We start from the raw sequence: 27,420 nt of genomic DNA, 5'->3' as shown, positions 1-27,420 counted from the left end.
AACCTGTTGTGAAGACTATCAGAGATCGCAAAGAAAGGAATATATGATAACAACAAAAAGACGAAGAAAGTACCGTATTTTTCGTCCCATAGGACGCTCCGTCCCATAGGATGCACCTAGTTTTTTTGGGGGGAAATAAAGGAAAAAATTTTTTTTCCTGGAGGGCTCCCCACGCTGCGGGTGTCTGCCTGGCGTGAGGGGCGCCCTGAAGCAGAGCGCCCCTCGCGCCAGGCAGCAGGCTGCTATCCGCAGCGTGGGGAGCGCTGCAGGGAACTCCTGGAGGGCTCCCGACGCTGCGGGTGTCTGCCTGGCGTGAGGGGCGCCCTGAAGCAGAGCGCCCCTCGCGCCAGGCAGCAGGCTGCTATCCGCAGCGTGGGGAGCGCTGCAGGGAACTCCTGGAGGGCTCCCCACGCTGCGGGTGTCTGCCTGGCGTGAGGGGCGCCCTGAAGCAGAGCGCCCCTCGCGCCAGGCAGCAGGCTGCTATCCGCAGTGTGGGGAGCGCTGCGGGGAACTCCTGGAGGGCTCCCCACGCTGCGGGTGTCTGCCCGGTGCGAGGGGCGCTCTGCTTTAGGGCGCCCCACCCGCCGGGCGGCAGGCTGCTATCTGCAGCGTGGGGAGCGCTGCGGGGAACTCCTGGAGGGCTCCCCACGCTGCGGGTGTCTGCCCGGCGCGAGGGGCGCTCTGCTTCAGGGCGCCCCACCCGCCGGGCAGCAGGCTGCTATCCGCAGCGTGGGGAGCCCTGCGGGGACCTCCCGCAGGGCTGCCTAGGGTGCGGACGTGTTCCCGAAGCGCCGTGCGCTCTGCTTTCAGGGCGCCCGACGCTCCGGGAAGCAGGCTGCTATCTGCAGCCTAGACATCCCTGCGGGACCTCCCGCAGGGCTGCCTAGGCTGCGGATGTCTTCCTGAAGCCTGGAGAGCGAGAGGGGTCGGTGCGCACCGACCCCTCTCGCTCTCCACGCTTCAGCGAAAGCCTGCATTCGCCCCATAGGACGCACCCAGATTTCCCCTTCATTTTTGGAGGGGAAAAAGTGCGTCCTATAGGGCGAAAAATACGGTAATAAAGAGACTGTCTGGACAGATCTGGATAGAACTGTTTGATAAAAGCAGGAACAGAAGTGATGTTTTGATCCTCGTTCAGAGCTTGATGTATGGGTACCCCCAATAAATTTAAAAATTTGGCTGTATAATTTGGAATTATGATTTGGAAATAATGTGATTGGATTGGCCTGCTAATAAAAATTATGTTAAAAAAAAAAAAAGAGAAGGAGGCTAGTTCACCAACATAGGAGCCAGATATATGGAGAAACGTGACTCAAATAAGTAGGAGGCCCAGGGTTCGCTCTGATTGTTTAGAAATACACAATCGCTTTGAGATCCTCTCCCCTAGCATGGAAGACGAAGAGCAGACTCCATTTGAAGATCTCTCCCTCATTACAGCCGATCAGGTATATGAAGATGAGCAGCAAAGTCAGTCCTCAGGGAATGTGCAGGCGACGCTGGAACGGACAGCTCACGGAAGAATCCCGACCAAACCTAAGAGGAGACGTGTAGTGGTGATAGGGGATTCCCTACTGAGGGGAACAGAAGCAGTGATCTGTGGGCCTGACAAGATGTCTCGGGAAGTGTGCTGTCTCCCCGGGGCTAAGATCCAAGATGTAACTGAACGACTGCAAGCAATCATAAAACCCACTGACAAATACCCCTTCCTCTTGGTTCATGTGGGAACCAATGACACTGCAAGCAATAGCCTCCAGAAGATCAAAAGAGACTACGAGGCTCTGAGCAGGAAATTGAAGCAATTAAATACACAAATTGTCATCTCATCTGTCCTCCCAGTTGAACGACGTGGCCCAGGGAGAGAGGGAAACATAGTGGAAGTGAACAGCTGGCTTCGCAAATGGTGTAAACAGGACCGGTTTGGATTCTTAGATCACGGACTGCAGTTTCTTGAAGATGGACTTCTGGCAAACGTTGGGCTGCACCTCACAACGGTTGGGAGGAATGTTTTTGCCAAAAATCTCAGAAACCTCATCAGGAGGGCTTTAAACTGACTAATGTGGGGGAGGGAGACAGTGCTCCTGAAGGTAGGAGTCTATCAATTGATGAAGATGATCATCCAAATGTGATAGCCCAAATGGAGCAAACAGCACGCAGACCTAGTGGTGGGAGGAAAAAATCCTTAAATAAGAGACATGGGGGAATGATTAATGGACTTCAATGTCTGTACACTAATGCACAAAGCATGGGAAATAAACAAGATGAGCTTGAGCTCTTGGTACAGCAAACTAAATATGACATAATAGGCATCACTGAAACTGATGCTTTATCCCATCACTGGTGGGATAAGGCCCACGATTGGAATGTAATAATGGAGGGATACAATCTATTTCAGAGAAACAGACCAGACAAGAAAGGAGGAGGAGTGCCGTTATATGTCAGGGATGTGTATACCTGTGAAGAGATCCAAGATTTAGAACCTCAAAGCCAAAGTGAGAGCATTTGGGTCAAAATTAAGGGAGAGAAGAATAACAGAGCCCTCATTGTGGGAGTTTATTATAGATCCCCAAGCCAAACGGAGGACATAGATGATGCCTTCCTGGAACAGATGGCCAAGCATGCAAAAGGAAGGGAGATAGTAGTAATGGGGGACTTCAATTACCCGGATATTTGTTGGATGTCAAACTCAGCCAAGAGCATAAGGTCAAACAGATTCCTCCCTGGCCTTGCAGACAACTTCATTGTCCAGAAAGTGGGAGAAGCAACAAGAGGAACAGCCATTTTAGATCTGGTCCTAACCAATGTTGATGACCTGGTTAGTGGGGTAGAAGTGGAAGGATCATTAGGCGCGAGTGATCATGCTCTTCTGAAGTTTACTATACAGCGGAAAGGAGCAGCCAAGCATACTAGGACTCAACTTCTTGACTTTAAGAAAGCCAACTTCATAAAACTTAGGGAAGTGCTGGGTGAGATCCCATGGACAGTAATACTAAAAGGAAAGGGAGTTTATGATGGCTGGGAGTTTGTTAAGAGGGAGATAGTAAAAGCACAACTTCAGGCAATACCAATGAGACGGAAACATGGAAGGTGCCTAAAGAAGCCAGGGTGGCTATCTAAAGAACTTAAAGGATGTGTACAAAAAATGGAAAAGGGGGGAAACCACCAAAGAGGAATTCAAACAAATAGCCAGCACATGTAGACACAAAGTCAGAAAAGCTAAAGCACAGAATGAACTCAGGCTTGCTAGAGAGGTTAAAAGCAAAAAAAGAGACTTTTATGGGTATGTTCATAGCAAAAGGAAGAACAAAGAAACAGTGGGGTCACTCAGAGGAGAAGATGGTGAAATGCAAACAGGGGACACAGAAAGGGCTGAACTCCTCAATGCCTTCTTTGCCTCAGTCTTCTCCGATAAGGAAAACAATGCCCGACCTGAAGAAGCAAATGATTCAGCAGAGGAAACACAGCCCAGAATAATTAAGGAGATAGTACAAGAATACTTGGCTAGTTTAGATGTATTCAAGTCTCCAGGGCCAGATGAACTGCATCCAAGAGTATTAAAAGAAGTGGCAGATGTGATCTCAGAACCACTGGCAATCATCTTTGAGAATTCCTGGAGAACAGGCGAAGTCCCGGCAGACTGGAGGAGGGCAAATGTTGTCCCTATTTTCAAAAAGGGGAAAAGAGATGACCCAAATAATTACCGCCCAATCAGTCTGACATCAATACCAGGGAAGATTCTGGAGCAGATCATTAAGCAAACAGTCTGTGAGCACCTAGAAAGGAATGCTGTGATCACCAATAGTCAGCATGGATTTCTGAAAAATAAGTCATGTCAGACTAACCTGATCTCGTTTTTTGACAGAATTACAAGCCTGGTAGATGAAGGGAACGCAGTGGATGTAGCCTACCTTGATTTCAGCAAGGCATTTGACAAGGTGCCCCATGATATTCTTGTAAAGAAGCTGGTAAAATGCGGTCTTGACTATGCTACCACTCAGTGGATTTGTAACTGGCTGACTGACTGGACCCAAAGGGTGCTCATCAATGGTTCCTCTTCATCCCGGAGAAGAGTGACTAGTGGGGTGCCACAGGGTTCTGTCTTGGGCCCGGTCTTATTCAACATCTTTATCAACGACTTGGATGATGGACTCAAGGGCATCCTGATCAAATTTGCAGATGACACCAAACTGGGAGGGGTGGCTAACACCCCAGAGGACAGGATCACACTTCGAAACGACCTTGACAGATTAGAGAACTGGGCAAAAAGAAACAAGATGAATTTTAACAGGGAGAAATGTAAAGTATTGCACTTGGGCAAAAAAAAATGAGAGGCACAAATACAAGATGGGTTACACCTGGCTTGAGAGCAGTACATGTGAAAAGGATCTAGGAGTCTTGGTTGACCACAAACTTGACATGAGCCAACAGTGTGACGCGGCAGCTAAAAGAGCCAATGCTATGCTGGGCTGCATCAATAGGAGTATAGCATCTAGATCAAGGGAAGTAATAGTGCCACTGTATTCTGCTCTGGTCAGACCTCACCTGGAGTATTGTGTCCAGTTCTGGGCACCACAGTTCAAGAAGGACACTGACAAACTGGAACGTGTCCAGAGGAGGGCAACCAAAATGGTCAAAGGCCTGGAAACGATGCCTTATGAGGAACGGCTAAGGGAGCTGGGCATGTTTAGCCTGGAGAAGAGGAGGTTAAGGGGTGATATGATAGCCATGTTCAAATATATAAAAGGATGTCACATAGAGGAGGGAGAAAGGTTATTTTCTGCTGCTCCAGAGAAGCGGACACGGAGCAATGGATCCAAACTACAAGAAAGAAGATTCCACCTAAACATTAGGAAGAACTTCCTGACAGTAAGAGCTGTTCGACAGTGGAATTTGCTGCCAAGGAGTGTGGTGGAGTCTCTTTCTTTGGAGGTCTTTAAGCAGAGGCTTGACAACTATATGTCAGGAGTGCTCTGATGGTGTTTCCTTCTTGGCAGGGGGGTTGGACTCGATGGCCCTTTTGGTCTCTTCCAACTCTAGGATTCTATGATTCTATGAAATGTGAGTGCCTGATCACCTCATCTGCCTCCTGAGAAACCTCCTCTGACCTCTGAACAATGGGAGCGGGGGTGGCCTCCTCAAAAAAATGGGGGGGGGGTTGCTGCAGATGTGATTGGTTTAATTCACTGGGAAGAGTGTGGGAAAGGAAGAGTCTTATCTCTTCCACTGTGTGTACTGGAGAGAACTGTGTACTGTGTGTAGCTGGAGAGAAAGGACGCAATGATTCCTTTGTCTGTATGTAGTGTTTAAATACGTAGATTAGCTCTATGATGTCTCATTCTTCTTGCTGTTACGCCAGAAGATTAGTGTGCATATATTAGTTGGTATATGTCGCTGAAGCTCATTGGAGAAGAAGGGGAATGCCTTTTCCAGAGCTGTACGTACTGGAGGACATTCGGAGTTTGCGGGCTGCAGGGGCACCCCAGGGCATTTTTCCAACACAAAGTGCCTCAGCCCCTAGGAGTTGGTGCCTATGATGCATGCACACACAATATGGGAGGGCTCAAAAGAGCAAATTTCCACAGGATGTCTTGGGGCTATGCAAGGACCACTACCACCCAGTTCAGAGCTTAAGTTTTCTGACAGAATTGGAATCACCCAGCCCTCGCTGCTTATAACTTTCTAGGCAACAGAGATGCTTGGGGAGGGGTCCACTGCATGTGATTTTTATGACTAGCTAAACAGAGAAGGTGGACAGAAGCCTCTCAGCAGCGGGAAATGTACTGATGTTATTGTGGGGGGCAAGGCAAAGACTAGACCATGGATTTGGAGGTCTGAGGAGGGTTCAAAATCTTGGCAGGGCCAAGATCCCATAAGATCCTCCCCATCAATGGAGATAAAAGACACCGAAATCAGCCACTGCCACACTCGCTTTCAGACAAGTTCTTTAAACCTCTCCTCTGCTCAGAAGGGTGGCTGGGAGTCCAGTCCAGGCATCCAGTGACATGTAGGCATGTTTAAGGGATGTGCAAAAAAGGAACAGAGCAGGAAGAGCAAGCAATCTCCCATGGAATGTGAATTTTTGAGGGGAAGCATTACTGAGACCTTTCGAAGGATGCACTGGGGGTATACTGACACCTGCTGCATTTGCAACCCCAGGAGTAAGTCAGTGGGAGGCAAATCAGTCAGAGGTTCAGTGGGAGATGAAAGATTGAGGAGAGCTGCTGAGAGATAACTCTTAGCTAGTTCATACTTACCCATTGAAGGTTGCAGGGATGTTTTTGCTTTAAAACCGAGGCCCTCCCCTTTAGGCTGGGGTTCAATTTATAGAAGGTGCAAAATAAGTATTTCCAATCCTTAAAACTGGAATCTTGGAAACTACCCCCCCACCCAACACTATTTCCACTGATTAGCTCTGTATTTATGTATACTGTCCGTGCTATGAGTTCCTCTGAGTCACCAGATAAATGAGGGCAGATTCTACTACATGGTTGGTTTCACAGCTTTAATGTTCCTGAAGATACCCTTCCAAAAATTGCTTTGAAATTAACGCAGTGCTGCCTGAGGATAAAGATGTCAGAAAGTCCATGAGAGCTAAAATAATGGATGATTGTAAAGCTGCCTCATCCCCAAGGCCTTGCCAGCCAGTTGATGCCAATTTAACTATTTTTTATCTTGCAGGTAAAAGTGAAACACTAGAATTGCAAATATCAGATTTAATCATGACATTTCTCTCTAGTTTCCCTGTTGTGGGTGAATCCAGAAGAAGGAATGCCTGTGTTAAGAATGTGGGCCAGCATGATCTACATCATAATTATTATTATTTATTTATTTATCTATACCCCGCCCATCTGGCTGGGTTTCCCTAGCCACTCTGGGCAGCTCCCAACCGAATATTAAAACACAATACAGCATTAAACATTAAAAACTCCCATGCCTTCAGATGGGAGGGCGTTCCACAGGGCAGGCACCACCACCAAGAAGGCCCTATGCCAGGTTCCCTGTAAGCTCACTTCTCGCAGTGAGGGAACCGCCAGAAGGCCCTCAGAGCTGGACCTCAGTGTCCAGGGGTGGAGAAGCTCCACAATGACAAAGGCTCAAACAATGGGCAAGATTATAATGGGATGGTGAAATCCTGAAAGAAAAGATGTACACAGCTTCTCCCCTTCCAGAACCCTAAACAACTTATCTTTAAACATCTCCCTCATATGCCTCATCCATTTGTGCCTGGTTTCCATTTTGGTCACTAAGCAAAGAGATTCTAAAAGATGATAAATTATAATCAAGGCATTCAGCACTTTTTAGAAGCATTAACAACAAAATAAGAGCTCTTCTGAATAAATCCAGTGCCCATCTTGTTTCCCACAGTGGCCAACCCAGAAGCAGGACATGAGTGCGCAGCCCATTCCTGCTGTTGCTCCCCATTGATGGCCATTCAGAGGCATGTTGCTTGTGGTCCTGGAGGTAGCATGGAGCCATTGTCACACATAGCCATTGAGAGCCTTATCATAGCATTTTTCTAATTCCCTTTTAAAGTCATCAAAGTTGGTGCATTTAACTATGCATTAAGTGAAGTACATTCAAATCATAGAATAATTTCATTTGTGGTTTTTTTTTAATGCTGAACTGCATTATCAATAGTGTAGGAAAAACTTTGTGGTACATACTCCCACCAGGCTCCCAGCATTTTAACCAAGTAATCATAGGGAAGTACGTAGGGCATGCAGCAACTAGAAAGAATGATTGGCTTACCTGAGGTGTAGATTTATGGAACAGGGATGCTGGGGACAGTGGATTGGGTATTTCCTCTCACATGACCACAGGCAGGAGCAAAGACTTGTGGCAGGCAGGCACTTCCTGATATTCTGGTTAATGAGAAAGAGCATCTGCTCTTTGGTTCTGAGTTGAATCTGGCGAAGAATTATTTGCCTCTGGTTAAGACGCCGAGTTGTCCGCCAGTGTTCTAAATTCCACCACCACATTTCCAGAGAGTCCCAGATAACAAGCAATTCCTTCTCCCAAATGATGTATTTCGGCTCTGATGGACTCAGCTTGCGAGAGTGGAAGACGCAGTCTCAGGTCCCCAGTCTCATCCTCTTGCAGTAGAACTGCCCCCAGTGCCATGTTGGAAGCATCAGTCTCAACTACCATAGGTCGGTGTGGATCTGGACGTGCTAGGTACTCTTCTGAGGCAAACATTGCCTTGAGTCTCTCGAACGCCCTCTGCACCTCTTCAGTCTACTGGATTGATAAATAGGTCTTGTGGATGGATGTCCGAAAGCTATAATAGTGGAGATAACATTCTCATCCAGACCACGAGATTTCAGGCTATGGCGCTCAAACGCCATGCAGTCAGCTTCAACCATTGTGGGTTCGGATGAGTCAATGGTTCCTGGCAAAGTAAACTAAATTATACAGGAGGATGAAATGGTGGTGCCACTGAAAGAACCTGAATCTCTGACAGCCAAGAACTGCAGGGCCAGAACAATGCAACAAGAACCACCTGAGCTTTTCCCAACCTGATCTTTTGGAGGACTCTCAGAATGATGGCTTGAGGAGGGAAGGCATACAAGAATTCCTTTGGTTGTGGCGTTATTAGTGCATTCCAGGCTTCTGCTTGGTTGTCTTGGAACCTGCTGAAACCACGGGGTAGCTGACGGTTTAGCTTGTGAGCAAAGAGATTGACTTGTAGAGGACCCCAGCAGTGTTGAATTTGATGAAGCACCTGTTCGCTGACTTTCCCTTCCCTTTGAGGGATCTGCTCAACCAAACTGCTTGCCATCACTGGTGAAATGTTCTGCCGTGAGGCTGAGGAGGTGACACTCGGCACAACTGAAGAGAAGAGCCGTCTCTTTTTGGAGAGATTCCAAACAGGTGTCTCCTTAACGAGGTATGTGAGCTTTTGTTGTTGAGTTGTCTTTTCGAAGGAGGATGTGATGGAGTTGGAGACAAGAGGAGAAACAAACAATTGCCAGTCTGGCTGCTCTCAGCTCTAGCCAACTGATGGAGTAAGTGGCCTCCAAGCTCGACCACAGACCTTGAGTGGTCTTGACAATGAGCTTGACAATGGGCGCCCCATCCTTGAAAACTGGTGTCTGTGATTATTTGAGTGCTGCCCGGATTTCTGAATGGAGTGCCTTTCTGAAGATTGGAGGTTTGCACCCACCACAGCATGGACAGTTTGAGCTGAGGAGATAAGAGCAAAGATCTGGGGCAATTGTGATGTGGAAGTCAAAACCACCGTAGGGTTCTTGCATGGTGTTTCGCCCAACGTGTAATCTGAGAAGCTGACATGAAGAGTCCCAGAATTGTTGGCAGTCATTTGGCCGTCATCTTTTTTGTCTTTAAGACTGAAGCTACCACTGTGGAGATTTTGCTGATCCACTCTAGTGAAAAAGCCACAAGACCTTGAAGTGTATCTAGTAGGGTGCCTAGGTGAATGATCCTTTGTGATGGGGCCAAGCAACTTTTTTGTAGTTGATCAAGAAGCCGTGAGATTGTAATGTCTTGAGGGTGATCTGCAAATGGAGATGAGCCTGTTGAGGGGATGTCGCCTGGAGGAGCAGGCCGACTAGGTACGACCAAATATGAATGCCTTGTAGATCATTATCTTAAAGAAAACTCAGGGCGAAGAGGCTAGACCACACAGGAGAGCTCGGAACTGAAAATGATGCTTGCCTATGGCAAACCATAGATACTTTTGGTGATTTGATGCATTTGAACATGGAAGTATGCTTCTTGAAGATTGGTGGATGAGAGAGAGTCGATGACGCGAAGAGCCTCCCTGATGGAGGTTAAGGACTCCATTTTGAATTTTTTGTAAGCAACACTTTAGGAACTTCAGATCAAGAACTGGCTGCCATTTTTTGTGTCCTTTTTTTGGCCTTGGAAGCATTGCTTGACTGGAACTGGCACAATTGCTGCCATTTCCAGGAACTGACTTACGCATTTTCAAACTGCTTGTAAGCGAATTTTGTTATTTGGTAAGAGAGAAGGTATGAAATATCATGGAGGAACTGAGATGAGGTCTATAACTTTTAACACCCAATGATCGTTTATAGAACTTTGCCAAGTGGGAAGTGGGATAGACGACCCCCTACTTGGGAAGAAACCCCATCACTGGGTTCTCTGCTTGTTGAATTTGGAATTGGAGGAAGGAGGGTGCTGGAAGCCATGATGGTCTTGGGTCCTCTGCCTGAATGACTTAAATCTAAAATCCCTTGCCTATTTTGGTTTCTAAGGGAATGAAAGGATTGAGCTTGTGAATAAGGAAAGTAGCATCTGGACATATGCCTATCATCCTTTTGAGATACTAAGATTTTGCATTTATCCTTAGACTCGATCAAGACATCTTTGAGAGCAGCTTCCCCAAACAACTGACCCCCAGCAAAGGACACAGTAGAGAGGTTTACTTTGGACACAGCTTCTGCATGCCAGTTCTTAAGCCAAAGTGTGCGGCGTGCCACTATTTGAGAGGACTTAGCTCTAATTGTAAATTGCATAGCATCCATGGTTGCACCTGCCATAAAGATTTGTGCTTGTAAAAGTTTAGAAGGAGTTTGGCATTGACGAATGGCATCTGGGGGAAGGGAGTGCAAAAGGTCCTTGAGCCACACAATGCATGCGTGTGCAGAGAAAGTTGCTGCACAAGATGCCCTTATAGATAGGGCAGCTGCATCATGGATTTTATGAAGTGCAAATTCCAACTTCCTATCGGTTACATCCTTCAATTGGGCGTCTCCCTCTTTAGGAACAAGAGTGAAAACAGGACTGTCTACTGTAGGTGTCTTAATATATGATATGAAATCAGGATCCAGGTCATATAGTTTATCTGCTAGAGATAAATTCTTTTGGACTGCATAGGGGAATCCAACTGCAATAAAACTGCAGTCAAAATATTTGGGGGTGGGGTGACAGAAGCAGCAGCTTTATTGCGTCCTATTCCCTTAGAGGGTAAGACGTGCTTAAGCTTTTGGTTAAGCCTTTTTGGGAAGAGGTTCAGGGGCTCCTTGTATAGGCTCCATATAATAAATGGAAATTAATGAAACTGTTCTGAATGCAGCCACACAGGGCAGACTGAGTAGCATTCACTTCCAATGCCACCACAGTGGACTATGGGGAAAAGGCACAAACTCCAATGTCTCTCCAATGCCACCACAAGCAGGCTAGGAAGAAATAGACTGCAAGTCACAGAATAATAAGCGTAAATAATAATAAACAAATGAATCACTCCTTAACTAGGAGGTTCAGAAGCAGTCTACCAGTGCCTGCTCACTCCGTCGCTGCGATTATGAACCGGGAGGAATAATAACCGCAGCTCCTTCTGCCATATCACGGACAGCAGTCTTAAATGACACAGAAAATAATGGCTGAAGACTGTAGAAATCACCAAAGAAATGAGGTTGTGCTATGGAGCCAGCAGCAACGGAAAATGAGCCATGATTGCGAAAAGCCTCAGGTAGGATTTCCCCCCGCTTATATTTAAATCCGATCAATAAAATGGTGTGCAGCAAAACGGAGCCACAGCATGTGAAAAACAAGCATATTCAGCGACACTGTAGGAGAGCAGTATACAAGGAAGCTCTGCAAGAAAGTAAACTAAATAAACTAAAACCAAGATGAACTAAGGTTGCAAGGAAAACAAACAGGGGCGGGGAGGGACGATTTTCTATAGATAGATTCAAAGATAGATAGATTCAAAGAATCTAAGTTGCTAAAACTAAGGAAGACTGGGGAAATAAAGCAACAACAGAATGAGATCAAAAATTGAAATATCATCTGAAGAAGGAGGAGAGGCAGGAGAAACATACTGCTGAGTCAGACAGGAGAAAAAACTGAGGAAGTAAGTGTCTGCCTCCCACAAGTCTTTGCGCCTGCCTGAGGTCATGTGAGAGGAAATACCCAATCCACTGTTCCCAGCATTCCATGAAATAAATTATATGTGTTCCTATTTTTTGCTGATCTTGTGAAAGCAGAAGTTTGATTCTGAGTTGGTTGTTGGATACAAAACCATTAAAATAAATATCATCTTATAGATGATCTTATAGATTTGATCAGATTTTCTGCCTCGGTTTCTGTGCCCTTATACAAAAAGATGTGCAAAAAATTGCTGGAGTTACATTTTACATTAGCAAGCCTTTCTGAACAGAACAGGCCAAGCTGCAACACATAATGAATTTTATACAAATACAGCAGTAACACAAATAACATTTTCATGCTAACATATGACAGACATGCATCTCATAGATATCATGAGCAACAGATGGAAACTAGATAACAGTCAACAGACAAATAGTAAGCAGTTCTAGCTTTATTTGTGTGAGGATTGAAAACAAAACTGTTTATGACTGGAAAATGTTAGCTCTCAAAATGGAATATTTAGCTTGTAGAGCACGTAAAATGTGGCAAATCTGAGACTCAAAGTTGTTATATATTTGTCATTTCATATTGACATCCAGTTTCCCACATAGTATGTTTGTTGATGGAAGTTTGCTTCCCATCCTGGAAAGTTCCTTTCCAAAAGCAAGACACATAAAGGATACCCCAGTTTACAAATTCTGAAAGGCACGTATATTACTAACATAGTGGCTGTATTTTATTTATTTTTCCTAGAATTGTCTATTTAAAGCATATTACAAGCACAAAAGACCCAAAGTTCTACAAAGGTAGAAATGGTCCTAAAATTAACAAGAAAAATGGTAATTAAAAGAGAGGAGCCACTTTTAACAAATTCATAGTCAGCCAAGTTTCTCTCATTCTTCTTCCAGCTATGTCAAAAAGAAACCTGCATCTTTCCAAAAGTTCATTCTGTACACTCCAGCTCCCGATGCCATCCTTTAAGGCAGAAGTACTGTACAGAAGCCCCCGACAGGGGGCGGGTGGGTGTGGGGGACTCCCTGATCCTGAATGGGGTAACTGTGCCCCTGAAGGAGCAGGCGCACAGCCTGGGAGTCATTTTAGACTCACAGCTGTCCATGGAGGTGCAGGTCAAATCTGTGTCCAGGGCGCTGTCTGCTAGCTCCATCTGGTAAGCAGGCTGACCCTCCCTACCTGTGGACAGTCTTGCCAGAATGGTGCATGCTCTAGTTATCTCTCGCTTGGACTTGAATGCGCTCTACATGGGGTTCCCTTTGAAGGTGACCTGAAAACTACAACTAATCCAGAATGCAGTAGCTAGACTGTGGACTGGGAGTGGCCAAGTGCTGACCTTTAAAGCCCTAAACGGCCTCGGCCCACTATACCTGAAAAAGCGTCTCCACCCTCCTTGTTCAACCCGGACACTGAGGTCCGGCTCCGAGGGTCTTCTGGCGGTGCCCTCACTGTGAGAAGCGAAGTTACAGGGAACCAGACAGAGGGCCTTCTCGGTGGTGGCACCCACCCTGTGGAATGCCCTCCCACCAGATGTCAAGGAAATAAACAACTATCTGACTTTTAGAAGACACCTGAAGGCAGCGCTGTTTAGGAAAGCTTTTAATACTTGATGAATTATTGTATTTGTAAATATTTTGCTGGAAGCCAGCCAGATGGGTGGGATATTATTATTATTATTATTATTATTATTATTAGCTGCTCCTTTTCACGTTTATGTGTTTTGGAAAACAGAAGAGTGATGAAATCAGGTTCTTCAGCAACACTCATGTTAACGGTTCTTTGGTCACAGAGGGCTGTAAACATTTATGCTTCAAAGCCTTAAATACAGTATGCTTTTAAATTCCAAAACAAACCCTGTAGTAAATACAATTTATTTATTTTTTTACATACTGAACAAAGGCCCAACGTTCCATTATAAGTAGCAGATTCAAATTATATTTTCAGTTCTTTCCATATGGCTTCCAAAACAATTTCTGTACTGCTGGAGAAGTACCAGTAATGGCTGCAGATTGTAGGCATGTGTGGCTGCATAAATATTTCTTTTATTGCTTGACACAGCTTAGAACTCTGTAAATATGTATAAATTATTATTATTTTGCCATCTGTCATTCTAAAAACAAAGCTAAAATAAAAATAATAAAGAATGGTGACGAAGGTTTAGCTACACTAAAATATCATTTCTCTTACTGCACCATACCACTAGCCCAATCATGGCAATTGTCAAGAGAACTGGAATGAAAATCAGGGTAATCAAAATTTTATCTGGTGGATCTTCCCAATGCACTTTTTTTGAAGTACAGTTTGTGAAGAATTGTTTATGGATTCCAGTGATGAAGCCCTCAGCAATGGGGTTAGGCCAAAAGCACTTTGCTGTTGCAGCCTTGTCTTCTGTACATAGGGTAAAGTTGTTGTAATACCTGAAGAGAAAAGAACATGACAATAAGTTTGACGAATACATACAAAAAACTCTTCTGACAACTCTTTCCCTTCTTTCACTCCAGTCTAACAGATTCTTAACAAGGGATCTGTTTCTTTCCAGCAATTTTCTTGCCACAGAAGTGCAGCAACAATTTGGAGCTGGACAAATATTATCTATGCCGGGAGGACTCCATACCCAGCTCTGTCCTTGAATTATGCTAATCTCTGTTACACTTCCATGTGGATATGCCACCTTTGGGTTGCCACCTCTGGTCAGGCAAAATAAGGGATAGGTGGGAGAAAACTGGGGAGCTAAAAATTTACCTCGTGCAGAAATGACTTCAAAGCAATCCATTGCAATGATCAAATGTGGAAGCTATCTCAGCAACTGAAAACATTCTAACAACAATACTGAAAGGAAATGCTCCCACAAAAAGAGGACATCGTGGGGCAGCGGGCAGGCTTCTGCTGGGGGGGGGCAGAACCTCAATTAATTATTTTTAATGCTTTTCAATATTTTTGATAGTGAGCAAGCCTTGGATTATTCACATGTGTTGTATCATTTGGCAGAGACACCTATGCAACTACAGCGTGAGGACATGACTTGCTGAAAAAATAATAACGGTAGCCCTATGATACCCTGCCACAGTATAGAGAGAAAATAAATAGTATATGCAGATATATGTTGGAAACTTCCAAACTGTATATATAGTAGAAAATGCTGAAAGACACCCAGAATAATTCAGGAAAACAAAAATGAATGCTTTTCAACACAAGCTATGGTAGAATTCTATGTTGAACTGTGTGAAGAGTTTTTGTGGTGATAAAGCTCCTGGCAGTGAGAGGCTGAGCAGCTGTGATGTCATGGACTCCTTGCTAAACCCTAACTGTGGAAGGAATGGAAATTATCAATAGAATATTCATTAATGACCACGTCTGTGTGAGGCAGAGACTCAAGGACGTTGAGAAAATGCAGCAGAAAATGCAGTGGACAAAGAAAACAGAAAACTGAGGAAGTATAGGTGTGTGTAGAAAAAGCTCACGCAAGTATGAAGGGCAGGAGAACTTTTATCTGTTGGGAGAAAAGGAGTGTGGCAGGAAGTAAGAAGCCAGAGGGCTGTGCAAGGCTGGTCAAGAGCTGGGATGGGTGGACAAGGAAAGGAGCAATGGGCAGAGGAATGAAAAGCCAGGCGGATGCAGAAATGACCACTGATGGAGGCTTATTTCCTCAAGAAATTCTTTCTTTCCCATAGGGAACGACAGTAGCCACACAAATAGGCATTGATCTGGACAAATGACTTGGAGAACCTGCATTTTGGATTAAATATTTGTCAGTGGTGCTGACAAGAAAGCTGAGTCTGGAGCCCATGAATCTTCTAAAGGAGATGGCAAAATATGAGAATGTAGTGAAAAAGGAACAGAGTAGGAACCAACTATCTATCACCCACATCTAATTTAAAACATATTTAAACATAGTCAGCTGGAGGAAATGGATGAGAAGGTTGAGTGGCTGAGTTGTTATAGGGAAATATTTTGGACTGGTATTGTGATTTGTATCCTCAACATGTGGCTTCCATGCCAGCTGGGGTGATACAAACATGGGAAAGGGTTTCTTATGTTTCTATCCCCACCTGGATGGTGAATCATAAATGGGTGCAACTTGTCTAACTTCCCAACCAGATTCAAAATCTGAGGCTGCACAGGTTTTGTCCTTTCACAAAAGAGGACACTTCTGCCTAGCAGCGGCTCAGAAGAGAGATTTGGAAGAGATCAGAGTCTTCCCGTGCAACTGTTTCCTGCCCAGCAGCTGGTTGGCAAGACTGCTGACTCCCAGAGCCCTGCCTGCTCCTTAGACTCTCTAGGGTGGGCAGGTGGGGGTAGCACCCCCACCCCCACCCATACTATGGGAATAACAATACAATGGTACCTCGGTTTACAAACTTAATCCGTTCCGGAAGTCCGTTCTTAAACTGAAACCGTTCTTAAACCGAGGCGCGCTTTCCCTAATGAGGCCTCCCGGTGCTGGTGCCTTCCAGCGTTCGGATTCTGTTCTTAGACTGAGGTAAAGTTCACAAACACTGCTTCCGGTTTTGCGGAGTTCATAAACCAAATCGTTCTTAAACAGGACTGTTCTTAAACCGAGGTACCATTGTGTTGAACAAGGTTAAAGGCCCCAAATACTTTAAACCTTTTCAGTTATTCTTGGATGCATTGGTCTGAAAATAAAATTGTTCAGATTATTTAGAGGTTTTAAGAATTGCACATCAATTTAAAAATAATTAATCCACATATGTGAGTCTGTAGAAGGCACAATTGTTTTGCCTCTCTCCAGGTCAAATATCATGAAAGGCACCCTGTATTTTATGCAACTTTTAGATAAATGATTGCTCAGCCTAATTACAAACAAAATTAATTTAAAGGATAGATGATTCATGTTTGGGGGCGGTGTGGTATTTCAATTATCCCACACACAGAAATCACTGTGGGAAGAAAAAGAACTCTGGTCATCTCCACCCCCGCTTCCTGCTTCTTCACAGAGGGACATGAGTCGCAGCTGCCCTGTGAGCAAGAAAAGGCAATGGCAGTGAGACAAATGATCATCATAGTCACTTTCTTACAAGGGCTATTTGAAGATCACATGCAATTTAATTATTTGTTCTTTAGCCTTCTTGGTTGAAGAGCAGAATGAAAATTAGTAAAGAAGTAAATAAAAAGTTTCTCACAAATCAAATGCAAGACTGTTGCTTCCCTGGGATCCTCATGAGTATGTCTTGTGTATCTCATTATGTTACACTGAGCCAAAAAAGCGGTCTCTCATTTTCCCAAACCACTCAATTTCTACAGTACACTTCTTCAAAACAGTTTATCTTTAGCTCAATTTTCAGGTCACAAATTCCCAGCTCCATGCATTTTTATAAATACTATTAAAACAACAAATTTGTACATTAGGAGGGGCTTTACCATTGAGTGAGTGCTCCTCTAATCAACCCCACCCCCAGCTCTTTTGGGGAGCTGATGATCACAGCACTCAAACACATTGTGCATAGCAATTGTAGGTATCACAATCTGGAAAGGCTCAGCTCCTCCACATCTTAAGTGAGGATCCTCTTGTATTATACAGCTGCATTTGAAATTATTCCAACCCCATTGCAAATCAGGATTATTTTCAAACTTTACAGACTTTAAGCTGTTTGCAATGAGAAAATCAAACAAAAGCAATTGAAATAGCTCAACAAATGTTGCAAATGGTTTCCCGAAATTCAACTGACATTGCAAATTATTTCTCCAGTCTCACTATTATTCAACCCCTTCATGGCAAGCATCTTTAGTACTTAGTAGAGCAGCCTTTAGGGACACAGGTGGCGCTGTGAGTTAAACCACAGAGCCTAGGACTTGCCGATTGGAAGGTCGCGGTTCGAATCCCCGTGACAGGGTGAGCTCCCGTTGCTCGGTCCCTGCTCCTGCCAACCTAGCAGTTCGAAAGCACGTCAAAGTGCAAATAGATAAATAGGTAACCACTCCGGCGGGAAGGTAAATGGTGTTTCCGTGCGCTGCTCTGGTTCGCCAGAAGCAGAGTCCTCCAGCAACTGGAGGAATGTGTAGCTACGCTCCAAAGAATTAGAGAGCTGGAGCTCTTCTTGGTAGCAACAGAGCACACCGTCTCCACCAAGGAGGAGACAGGGGACTCCCCTGAGAAGGAGGCTAGTTCACCAACACAGGAGCCAGATATATGGAGAAACATGACTCAAAGAAGTAGGAGGCCCAGGGTTCGCTCTGATTGTTTAGAAATACACAATCGCTTTGAGGTCCTCTCCCCTAGCATGGAAGACGAAGAGCAGACTCCATTTGAGGATCTCTCCCTCATTACAGTCAATCAGGTATATGAAGACGAGCAGCAAAGTCAGTCCTCAGGGAATGTGCAGGCGACCTTGGAACGGACAGCTCACAGAAGAACCCCGACCAAACCTAAGAGGAGGTGTGTAGTGGTGATAGGGGATTCCCTACTGAGGGGAACAGAAGCAGTGATCTGTGGGCCTGACAAGATGTCTCGGGAAGTGTGCTGTCTCCCCGGGGCTAAGATCCAAGATGTAACTGAACGACTGCAAGGAATCATAAAACCCACTGACAAATACCCCTTCCTCTTGGTTCATGTGGGAACCAATGACACTGCAAGCAATAGCCTCCAGAAGATCAAAAGAGACTACGAGGCTCTGGGCAGGAAATTGAAGCAATTAAATGCACAAATTGTCATCTCATCTGTCCTCCCAGTTGAACGACTTGGCCCAGGGAGAGAGGGAAAAATAGTGGAAGTGAACAGCTGGCTTTGCAAATGGTGTAAACAGGAACGGTTTGGATTCTTAGATCACGGGCTGCAGTTTCTTGAAGATGGACTTCTGGCAAGCGATGGGCTGCACCTCACAACGGTTGGGAGGAATGTTTTTGCCAAAAAACTCAGAAACCTCATCAGGAGGGCTTTAAACTGACTAATGTGGGGGAGGGAGACAGTGCTCCCGAAGGTAGGAGTCTATCAATTGATGAAGATGATCATCCAAATGTCATAGACCAAATGGAGCAAACAGCACGCAGACCTAGTGGTGGGAGGAAAAAATCCTTAAATAAGAGACACGGGGAAATGATTAATGGACTTCAATGTCCAGATGGCCAAGCATGCAAAAGGAAGGGAGATAGTAGTAATGGGGGACTTCAATTACCCGGATATTTGTTGGATGTCAAACTCAGCCAAGAGCATAAGGTCAAACAGATTCCTCACTGGCCTTGCAGACAACTTCATTGTCCAGAAAGTGGGAGAAGCAACAAGAGGAACAGCCATTTTAGATTTGGTCCTAACCAATGTTGATGACCTGGTTAGTGGAGTAGAAGTGGAAGGATCATTAGGCGCGAGTGATCATGCTCTTCTGAAGTTTACTATACAACGGAAAGGAGCAGCCAAGCATACTAGGACTCAATTTCTTGACTTTTAAGAAAGCCGACTTCATAAAACTTAGGGAAATGCTGGGTGAGATCCCATGGACAGTAATACTAAAAGGAAAGGGAGTTCATGATGGCTGGGAGTGTGTTAAGAGGGAGATAGTAAAAGCACAACTTCAGGCAATACCAATGAGACGGAAACATGGAAGGTGCCTATAGAAGCCAGGGTGGCTATCTAAAGAACTTTTAACTGAGTTAAGATTAAAAAAGGATGTGTACAAAAAATGGAAAAGGGGGGAAACCACCAAAGAGGAATTCAAACAAATAGCCAGCACGTGTAGACACAAAGTCAGAAAAGCTAAAGCACAGAATGAACTCAGCCTTGCTAGAGAGGTTAAAAGCAACAAAAAGGCTTTTATGGGTATGTTCATAGCAAAAGGAAGAACAAAGAAACAGTGGGGTCACTCAGAGGAGAAGATGGTGACATGCAAACAGGGGACACAGAAAGGGCTGAACTCCTCAATGCCTTCTTTGCCTCAGTCTTCTCCGATAAAGAAAACAATGCCCGACCTGAAGAATTTGGAGCAAATGATTCAGCAGAGGAAACACAGTCCAGAATAACTAAGGAGATAGTACAAGAATACTTGGCTAGTTTAGATGTATTCAAGTCTCCAGGGCCAGATGAACTGCATCCAAGAGTATTAAAAGAACTGGCAGATGTTTTTTTGCACTTGGGCAAAAAAAATGAGAAGCACAAATACAAGATGGGTGACACCTGGCTTGAGAGCAGTACATGTGAAAAGGATCGAGGAGTCTTGGTTGACCACAAACTTGACATGAGCCAACAGTGTGACGCGGCAGCTAAAAAAGCCAATGCAATTCTGGGCTGCATCAATAGGAGTATAGCATCTAGATCAAGGGAAGTTATAGTGCCACTGTATTCTGCTCTGGTCAGACCTCACCTGGAGTACTGTGTCCAGTTCTGGGCACCACAGTTCAAGAAGGACACTGACAAACTGGCCAAAATGGTCAAAGGCCTGGAAACGATGCCTTATGAGGAACGGCTAAGGGAGCTGGGCATGTTTAGCCTGGAGAAGAGGAGGTTAAGGGGTGATATGATAGCCATGTTCAAATATATAAAAGGATGTCACATAGAGGAGGGAGAAAGGTTGTTTTCTGCTGCTCCAGAGAGGCGGACACGGAGCAATGGATCCAAACTACAAGAAAGAAGATTCCACCTAAACATTAGGAAGAACTTCCTGACAGTAACAGCTGTTTGACAGTGGAATTTGCTGCCAAGGAGCGTGGTGGAGTCTCCTTCTTTGGAGGTCTTTAAGCAGAGGCTTGACAACTATATGTCAGGAGTGCTCTGATGGTGTTTCCTGCTTGGCAGGGGGTTGGACTCGATGGCCATTGTGGTCTCTTCCAACTCTAGGATTCTATGATTCTATGAAATGTGAGTGCCTGATCACCTCATCTGCCTCCTGAGAAACCTCTATGTGGGACAAGAAGCTACAGATAGAACTGGATATGGAACAACTGATTGGTTCAAAATTGGGAAAGGAGTGCAAGACTGTATATTGTCTCCCTGCTTTTTAAACTTTTAAACAGCTGTGCTGGCTCTGCAATTGCCCTCCTCTGACCTCTGAACAATGGGAGCGGGGGTGGCCTCCTAACTCTAACCCTTTACCTTTACCTTTAGAGCTGCCTTTTGCTGCTATGACTTGCTGCAAGTGGGATGCACAGCCAGCTTCCAGCAGTGTTCCTGAGGAATCTGAGCCCATTCCTCATGAGCGATGGCCTCCAGATGTTGGGTTTGCATGCTGCAACCGCCTTCTTCAAACCCCACCATAGATTTTCTATGGGTTCAAGTCAGGTAACTGTGATGGCCTTCCTGTAGGACTTCTTCTGCAACCAAGCCTTGGTGGAATTTGGGATCATTGTCCTGTTGGAAGGTCCAATGATGCCCAAGCTTCAGCTTACTCACAGACAGCATGACATTTCCTCCTAGGAATCCATCCTGCCTTCCACACGCTTCAAGCTTCCAGTGCCAGAGGATGCAAAGCAGCCCCAGAGCATCACTGAGCCCCCACCATGTTTCACTGTAGGCACAGTTTTCTTTTCAGCATATGCTTCATTCTTCTTATTTCTGACATAGCGCTGTTCCATGGGGCCAAAAAGTTCCAATTTTGTTTCATCGCTCCACAAAACAGAATCCCAGAACTTCTGTAGCTTATTTACAGTGGTACCTCAGTTTATGAACTTAATCCGTTCTGGAAGTCCGTTCTTAAACCAAAGCCATTCTTAAACTGAGGTGCGCTTTCCCTAATGAGGCCTCCCACTGCCAGTGCCCTTCCACCATTTTGGATTCCGTTCTTAGACCGAGGTAAATTTCACAAACCGGTACACTATTTCTGGTTTTGCAGAGTTCATAAACCAAATCGTTCTTAAACAGGACTGTTCTTAAACCAAGGACACAGGTGAACACTTCAGAGCTGAGTTTTCTTGTTCTTTGGGGTCAATAGTGGTGAACATCTTGGAGTTCTGGCATGGAAATCTTCTGCATTTAGTACACACCTTACTGTGCTCACTGAAACCTCAGTGCCTGCTGCCACCAAGTCTTGCTGCAGCTCTTTTGCAGTCGCCCAAGGATTTTCCCCAGCCTGCCTTCTCAGAATTCTTGTTGCTGCCCCAAATAGCTTACTTTTTCTGTCCTGTCCAAGTAGTGTAACCACTGTTCATTAACTCTGAACTTGCGAACTATACTTCCAACAATGTCTCTAGGAACATGCAGTGCCTTTGTTATCTTTTTGTATCCTGCTTCTTGTTTGTGAAGGGCGATGATCTCTTACCTTCTTGGACCTTTCTCTTGACTTAGCCATATTTCTAACATGCAGCCAAATTTGACACTCTGCAACCCCCTAGCTAGTTCAGGTATTTCAGGTGTTCCAGCTCACCTGGTACAACTGATGAAGCCCTTGATTACTTGCATCAGGTGTGCTTGAGACAACACCTGTTGTATTTGTGTTGTTGTGAGGGTTTCTATTTAGGGGGTTGAATAATACAGTGAGTCTGAAGAAGCCAGTATAAGTTGTATTTTCAGCTGAATTTGGGGAAACCACTTGAAGCGTCCATTGTGTTGAGCTGTTTCAATTGTTTTGTTTGATTTGCTCTAGAGGGGGAATCATGACACATGTCTGATGGCAGAAAACAGCACAAAAGTCTATTTATTAATCTAAGATGTCCATGAGCTTTTGAAAGGGCAGAAAGGCAGCAACTGCTCCTAAAAAATAAAATAAAATGCTATTTTCCCCAGCAATTTAGTAACTTCCATCTTGTTTAATTTTTTATTTTACTTTAAATACCTGGGGGGTGTATCTGGCTTGTTAAAAACCAATTATGCCTTTTGCTAAGCAATATAAATTAACATTTGAAGTTAACATAATTTTCTATTAAAATCATTGTTACATCTATGCTAATAGCCTGACCATTACATAGTTTGATCATGACAAACACATAAAATGACACTATTCATCCGCTATGCTTCTAATACCAGCAGTAAAGTCACAGTGCTAAGCAATGTGTACTGGATTTTTAAGAGAGACTCCCAGAGGAGAAATAAAAGCCTTTCTGGAAACATCTTGGGTTTAAGTGCAGTTAAATCATTATTGCTAGCCTGCATTAGCCAAGCGTCATTCATCTCAATAAAAGTTCTCTCACTGTGGATGAACATCATAATACAGCAGCTAACACAACCCCAACTTCCAAGGAAATGGCAGGCAACTGTATCCAGATTGGAAAAGTTTTCACACATGAGGCTTAAACAAGAGAGTAATTGCAAGAAGGCTGATCGCCGAAGAATTGATGCTTTTGAATTATGGTGCTGGAGGAGACTCTTGAGAGTCCCATGGACTGCAAGAAGATCCAACCTCTCCATTCCGAAGGAAATCAGCCCTGAGTGCTCACTGGAAGGACAGATCGTGAAGCTGAGGCTCCAATACTTTGGCCACCTCATGAGAAGAGAAGACTCCCTGGAAAAGACCCTGATGTTGGGAAAGATGGAGGGCACAAGGAGAAGGGGACGACAGAGGACAAGATGGTTGGATAGTGTCTTCGAAGCTACAAACATGAGTCTGACCAAACTGCGGGAGGCAGTGGAAGACAGAAGTGCCTGGCGTGCTCCGGTCCATGGGGTCACGAAGAGTCGGACACGACTAAACAACAACAACAACAACAATTGCAAGACAACTATTCAATATAGAAAGACCAGCTCATCTTCTCTGGACATGAACTTACTATGCATAGAAGGCAGTATCAAAAAGAGAAATGTATTAATCACATCTTTTTTTCTTAAGTAATAGCAGGCATGGGGATGAATTTTCATCAGAACCATAGTTTGTGGGGTGGGGAGGCTTAACATTTTCTTCCCCTGCTGCAATCCTGACAAAAGTCCTGAAGAAAAACTAAGTTCTAACACAGAGCTTTGCTATTCACAGGTGCTAACCAACTAAAAGTTCTGCTAGCACAGTGACTTTTTGCTTTACAATGGAGCTTCCTCACCTTCTCTGCTCCTCTCACAACCCCTAAATGCCAGAGGTTCTCCAAAATGCCAGCAAGGCAGGGAAGGCTTCCGAGCAACAACAAAATGAGTGAGAGACAGATGTTAGCAGAGAGAGAAAGGCATGTCACAGAACTTCAAGAATTCTGTAGAATGTTCCAATTCTTTAGAATGATCTAATTTAGCTGTCGCAAAAACATGATCTTCTGTTTGTGAAACAACAAGAAGTATGTTGAAATTCAGTAGACCAACCAGAACAGGACTGATCTGCACATCCTTATCCTGCACTGCAACTACTCAATAAAGTTTAATTTAGCAAAATTTACCAAGATTATTTTCTTTTTTTAAGAGCCATTCTTTCTCGGCAGGAGGGAAGTCACATGTCCTTTTTGGAGAGAATATTGGAACTCCACATATAAATGATCTCACCTCATCCCAAATACATTTAGAGCAATGTCATTGAAAGTCAAAAGATCTTTTTTCAACATAATGATAATTATTGTTAGTCTTCATTGTCACAAACACATCTGTTCTATTCATTACTCCTTGCAGACAAACACAGCTGTGAGCAGAAGAAAATTTATAGCAGAAGGAAGAGGTATTTGACATAGTCTACTGAAGATCCTGTCAACAGAGTTTAGGGTAAACACAGTTTTAAGGATGCTGAACAATGTATTTGAAGACTCAGTGGTGGTATTTTATTGTCACAATACATATGCTTTATTTCCTGCCCCACACCTGCAGTGATTGTAAATATTCTGCTTAAGAGAAAAACATTCTGTTGGAAATCTGTTTGGTTAGGTTTCAATTCTTTATTCTACTCTTCCTGTAGTTAAAACACAATTTACTAGTCACATTTTACCAAGGACACTTGCAATATTAACAATAGGGCTCTTGTGGAATTGTGGAGATTAAAAGGGCATATACACTCACAGCAGCTCAAAGCTGACAATATCACTTGGGTTCAACAGCTTTAAGCCAGGAGCAAAACCAGGCTTTATTTCAACCCGCTGACTAAACCAGGTGAGGGTAGCTGATGGGTCTTAAACTCTCACTCACCCTGTGTGTGAAGACAGGCTCCAGCGGATTGAGTAGATGAGACCAAGAGTAGGTCCAATGGTCAAGAAGGCAGTTATTGTGCAAGCTGTGGAGGGAAGTGAGGAGTAGATGGGGCTCATCAACCTGGGAAGGGAGCCCACCTGGGAGAAGTAAACTCTGATCCTAAACCTCCACTGCCTTGTGGGACATATTCGAGAGAAGAGAGAAGTGGCTAAGGAGTAAACCCTACACAAATCCAGAGTGCAATCCTTAAGACCAGGGGTCAGCAAACTTTTTCAGCAGGGGGCCAGTCCACTGTCTCTCAGACCTTGTGGGAGGCTGAGCTATATTATTTTTTGGGGAGGGGGGATGCATTTTAAATAAAAGGACACATTCTACTCATGTAAAAACATGCTGATTCCAGGACCATCTGCGGGCCAGATTTAGAAGGTGATTGGGCCAGATCCAGCCCCCGGGCCTTAGTTTGTCTACCCATGCCTAAGACCTCCTTCCAGCAACTCCTGCAACCAAGCTGGTGCCAAACATCTTCCTCTGCTTTCTGTGGTCACAGGAACAAGGTCAAGAGGGTCTTGTCATCCGGGCAGCCCAGGATCTCCATCCACACTGCCCAGGCTTGTGCCCCAGAGAGGTTATTTCAGTGCTGCTAACATAGCAGTTTGACTTCATCCTCAAATGTGAACTGCATGTGTCGCCCACCCTAGGAATGTATGAAGGTAAAATTTATATTCATTGCTCCACCCACTTTTGCCCCTGGCCTCACCTACCACTGGAATGTGGCCCTTGAAAGTTTGCTCAGAAAGGTATGCAGCTTACAGGCTGCCAAAGGTTCCTCACCTCATCTCGCCTCATCTAGGGCACAGTCCTTTGGGGTTTCAGAAATTCCACCTTTTCTCATGGCTGGAATGGACATGTAACCAAAGTCACATGTAACCAAAGTCACTTCCTTCTCTGGATGCCTCCTTGATTTCATTCTTCACCTCAAGGTCATCCTGGGCAAGACCAGCAGGGCAACAGTACATCTCTGGTAGTCAGTTACTCTTAGGGCCTGGCATCACCACCCACAGTTGTTTTGTGGAAGGGTCGGCCTGCCCTGCAGGAATTTCTCACTTATTGGGTTCTGTGCCCAGGGAGCTTTTTTTGTAATTCTTTTAACGTAGTATATTGCAGGAGATCTCAGTATCAGTATACTGATACAGTATACCGCATGGGGTGGTGGTTGATTCACCTAAGATATGTGGCAAAAGGGGGAAGTATGCAGAGCAAGCTTGGCCAGATCCACTCCATTGTTTCCCCCTGTCCAGCATACTCACACATGCAAGGCCAAGGCCAGCATTAAGACACTTAAAACCTGCAATTCAGATGCAAACCTCCACAGTGATGCTGTGCTCCTTGGGAAGAGCAATATGACATGTATTTCTCTTTAACAACAAAATAAACTAATTCAAGGCCTTCAACAGAGCTTCAGGACAGATGGTGGGAAACTATAATGGGAAAGGAAATTAGACCCCCACCCTTAATGGCCACTTGGGAGTCAGTGTTATGATGCTTTCTGTGTTAGCACAAAAGCCCTAAACGTGTTCATTCTTTACAATATGCAGAGATTTTGCTGTCAAGCAAATTGTGTTTTGCTCAGATCCCGGCTGGAATAATACAGCTGGAAACCAAAGCAGCAACACGAAAGACACCTGGAATGAATCATCAACCCAAAGTCACAGAACGAACAGCCAAGGAAATGAGAGTCGATGATTAACTAAGAAGAGCTCTCAAATCTTGACATTTGTGACTGCCAACCACAAATGAACATTTGGAGCCCATTTTTCAAGAGACACATTAAAGTTTCATTTTGCTGTGAACTAATCAGGCATGACCCCTGCCAACAACTCAGTTTATGGAATGATACTGTAGAGAGCTATAAGCAGAAATAAGAGAGAAACCAACTGATCTCCAGCTGTAGAAAAATCCCTAACAGATTGGATTCATGTTGAACATTTGGTCTGGTGCCAGAGCCAGTTCATGTTGAACATTTGGTCTGGTGCCAGAGCCAGTTAGATGAAATTGAGTTTTAGACTACCTGCATTCCTCCCGTGTCCTCCATGTTGCTTGCTCACTCACTGGAGATTCTTAGTGCTCTCTCTCTTGTAGAGGTAGAAAAATTCACTTTTGCAGTGACCTCGCACCAGGAATAAAGAGGAAATTTACGGTATATTTCCAAACAGGAAGAATCTCCATGCTCAATGGTTAAACTTAATTTTTGCAGTTAATTTTTGCAGGCCAACAAAATGAGTTCATTGAATGCTCAACTCCTTCATCTCGTAATGGCTGTAAGCTGTTCATTCGAATCTGTCACAGAATCATAGAATCACAGACTGTGGACTCTCGAGGGAGAAATCCTATTGAACTCATTGGGACTTAGTTCTGAGTAAAAATGCTTTGGATTGCAGTGTAAGGCTGTCCGGTCTTTACCCAGTTATCTGGGAGTAAGCTCCACTGAATACAGTGTAAGGCTCCATTTACAATAAAGGAATAAACACTCCTGGTCTTCTCTAAGGAATGTCTGTTTGCTGAAGCATTGCAATTAAATAATTTCAAGT

The 27,420-nt window shown here is 44.5% G+C and overlaps 1 protein-coding gene and 1 long non-coding RNA gene across 2 annotated transcripts in view; one reads left to right on the top strand and one right to left on the bottom strand.

Annotated features, from left to right (window-relative positions):
• Positions 1 to 1,003: 1,003 nt before the first annotated feature.
• LOC310680200 overlaps positions 1,004 to 27,420 on the top strand; it is a 179,585-nt gene continuing 153,168 nt past the window's right edge. Inside the window, exon 1 of the long non-coding RNA XR_014512674.1 lies at positions 1,004 to 1,054. This is a non-coding gene — a long non-coding RNA (uncharacterized lncRNA). The remainder of the gene's footprint in view (positions 1,055 to 27,420) is intronic.
• The window catches only part of LOC310680255 (receptor activity-modifying protein 3-like), a 61,118-nt gene continuing 47,531 nt past the window's right edge, over positions 13,834 to 27,420 (bottom strand). Inside the window, exon 5 of the mRNA XM_083446632.1 lies at positions 13,834 to 14,282. Within this exon, the coding sequence (XP_083302758.1) occupies positions 14,027 to 14,282 (256 nt within the window). The 3' untranslated portion in view covers positions 13,834 to 14,026. The remainder of the gene's footprint in view (positions 14,283 to 27,420) is intronic.

The sequence above is a fragment of the Podarcis tiliguerta genome (assembly GCF_965153285.1).
Source record: "Podarcis tiliguerta genome assembly, chromosome: 6".
In the NCBI taxonomy this organism is placed as follows: Eukaryota; Metazoa; Chordata; class Lepidosauria; order Squamata; family Lacertidae; genus Podarcis; species Podarcis tiliguerta.
The sequence above is the reverse complement of the archived record's forward strand: the minus strand, read 5'-3'. Positions and strand labels throughout refer to the sequence as shown.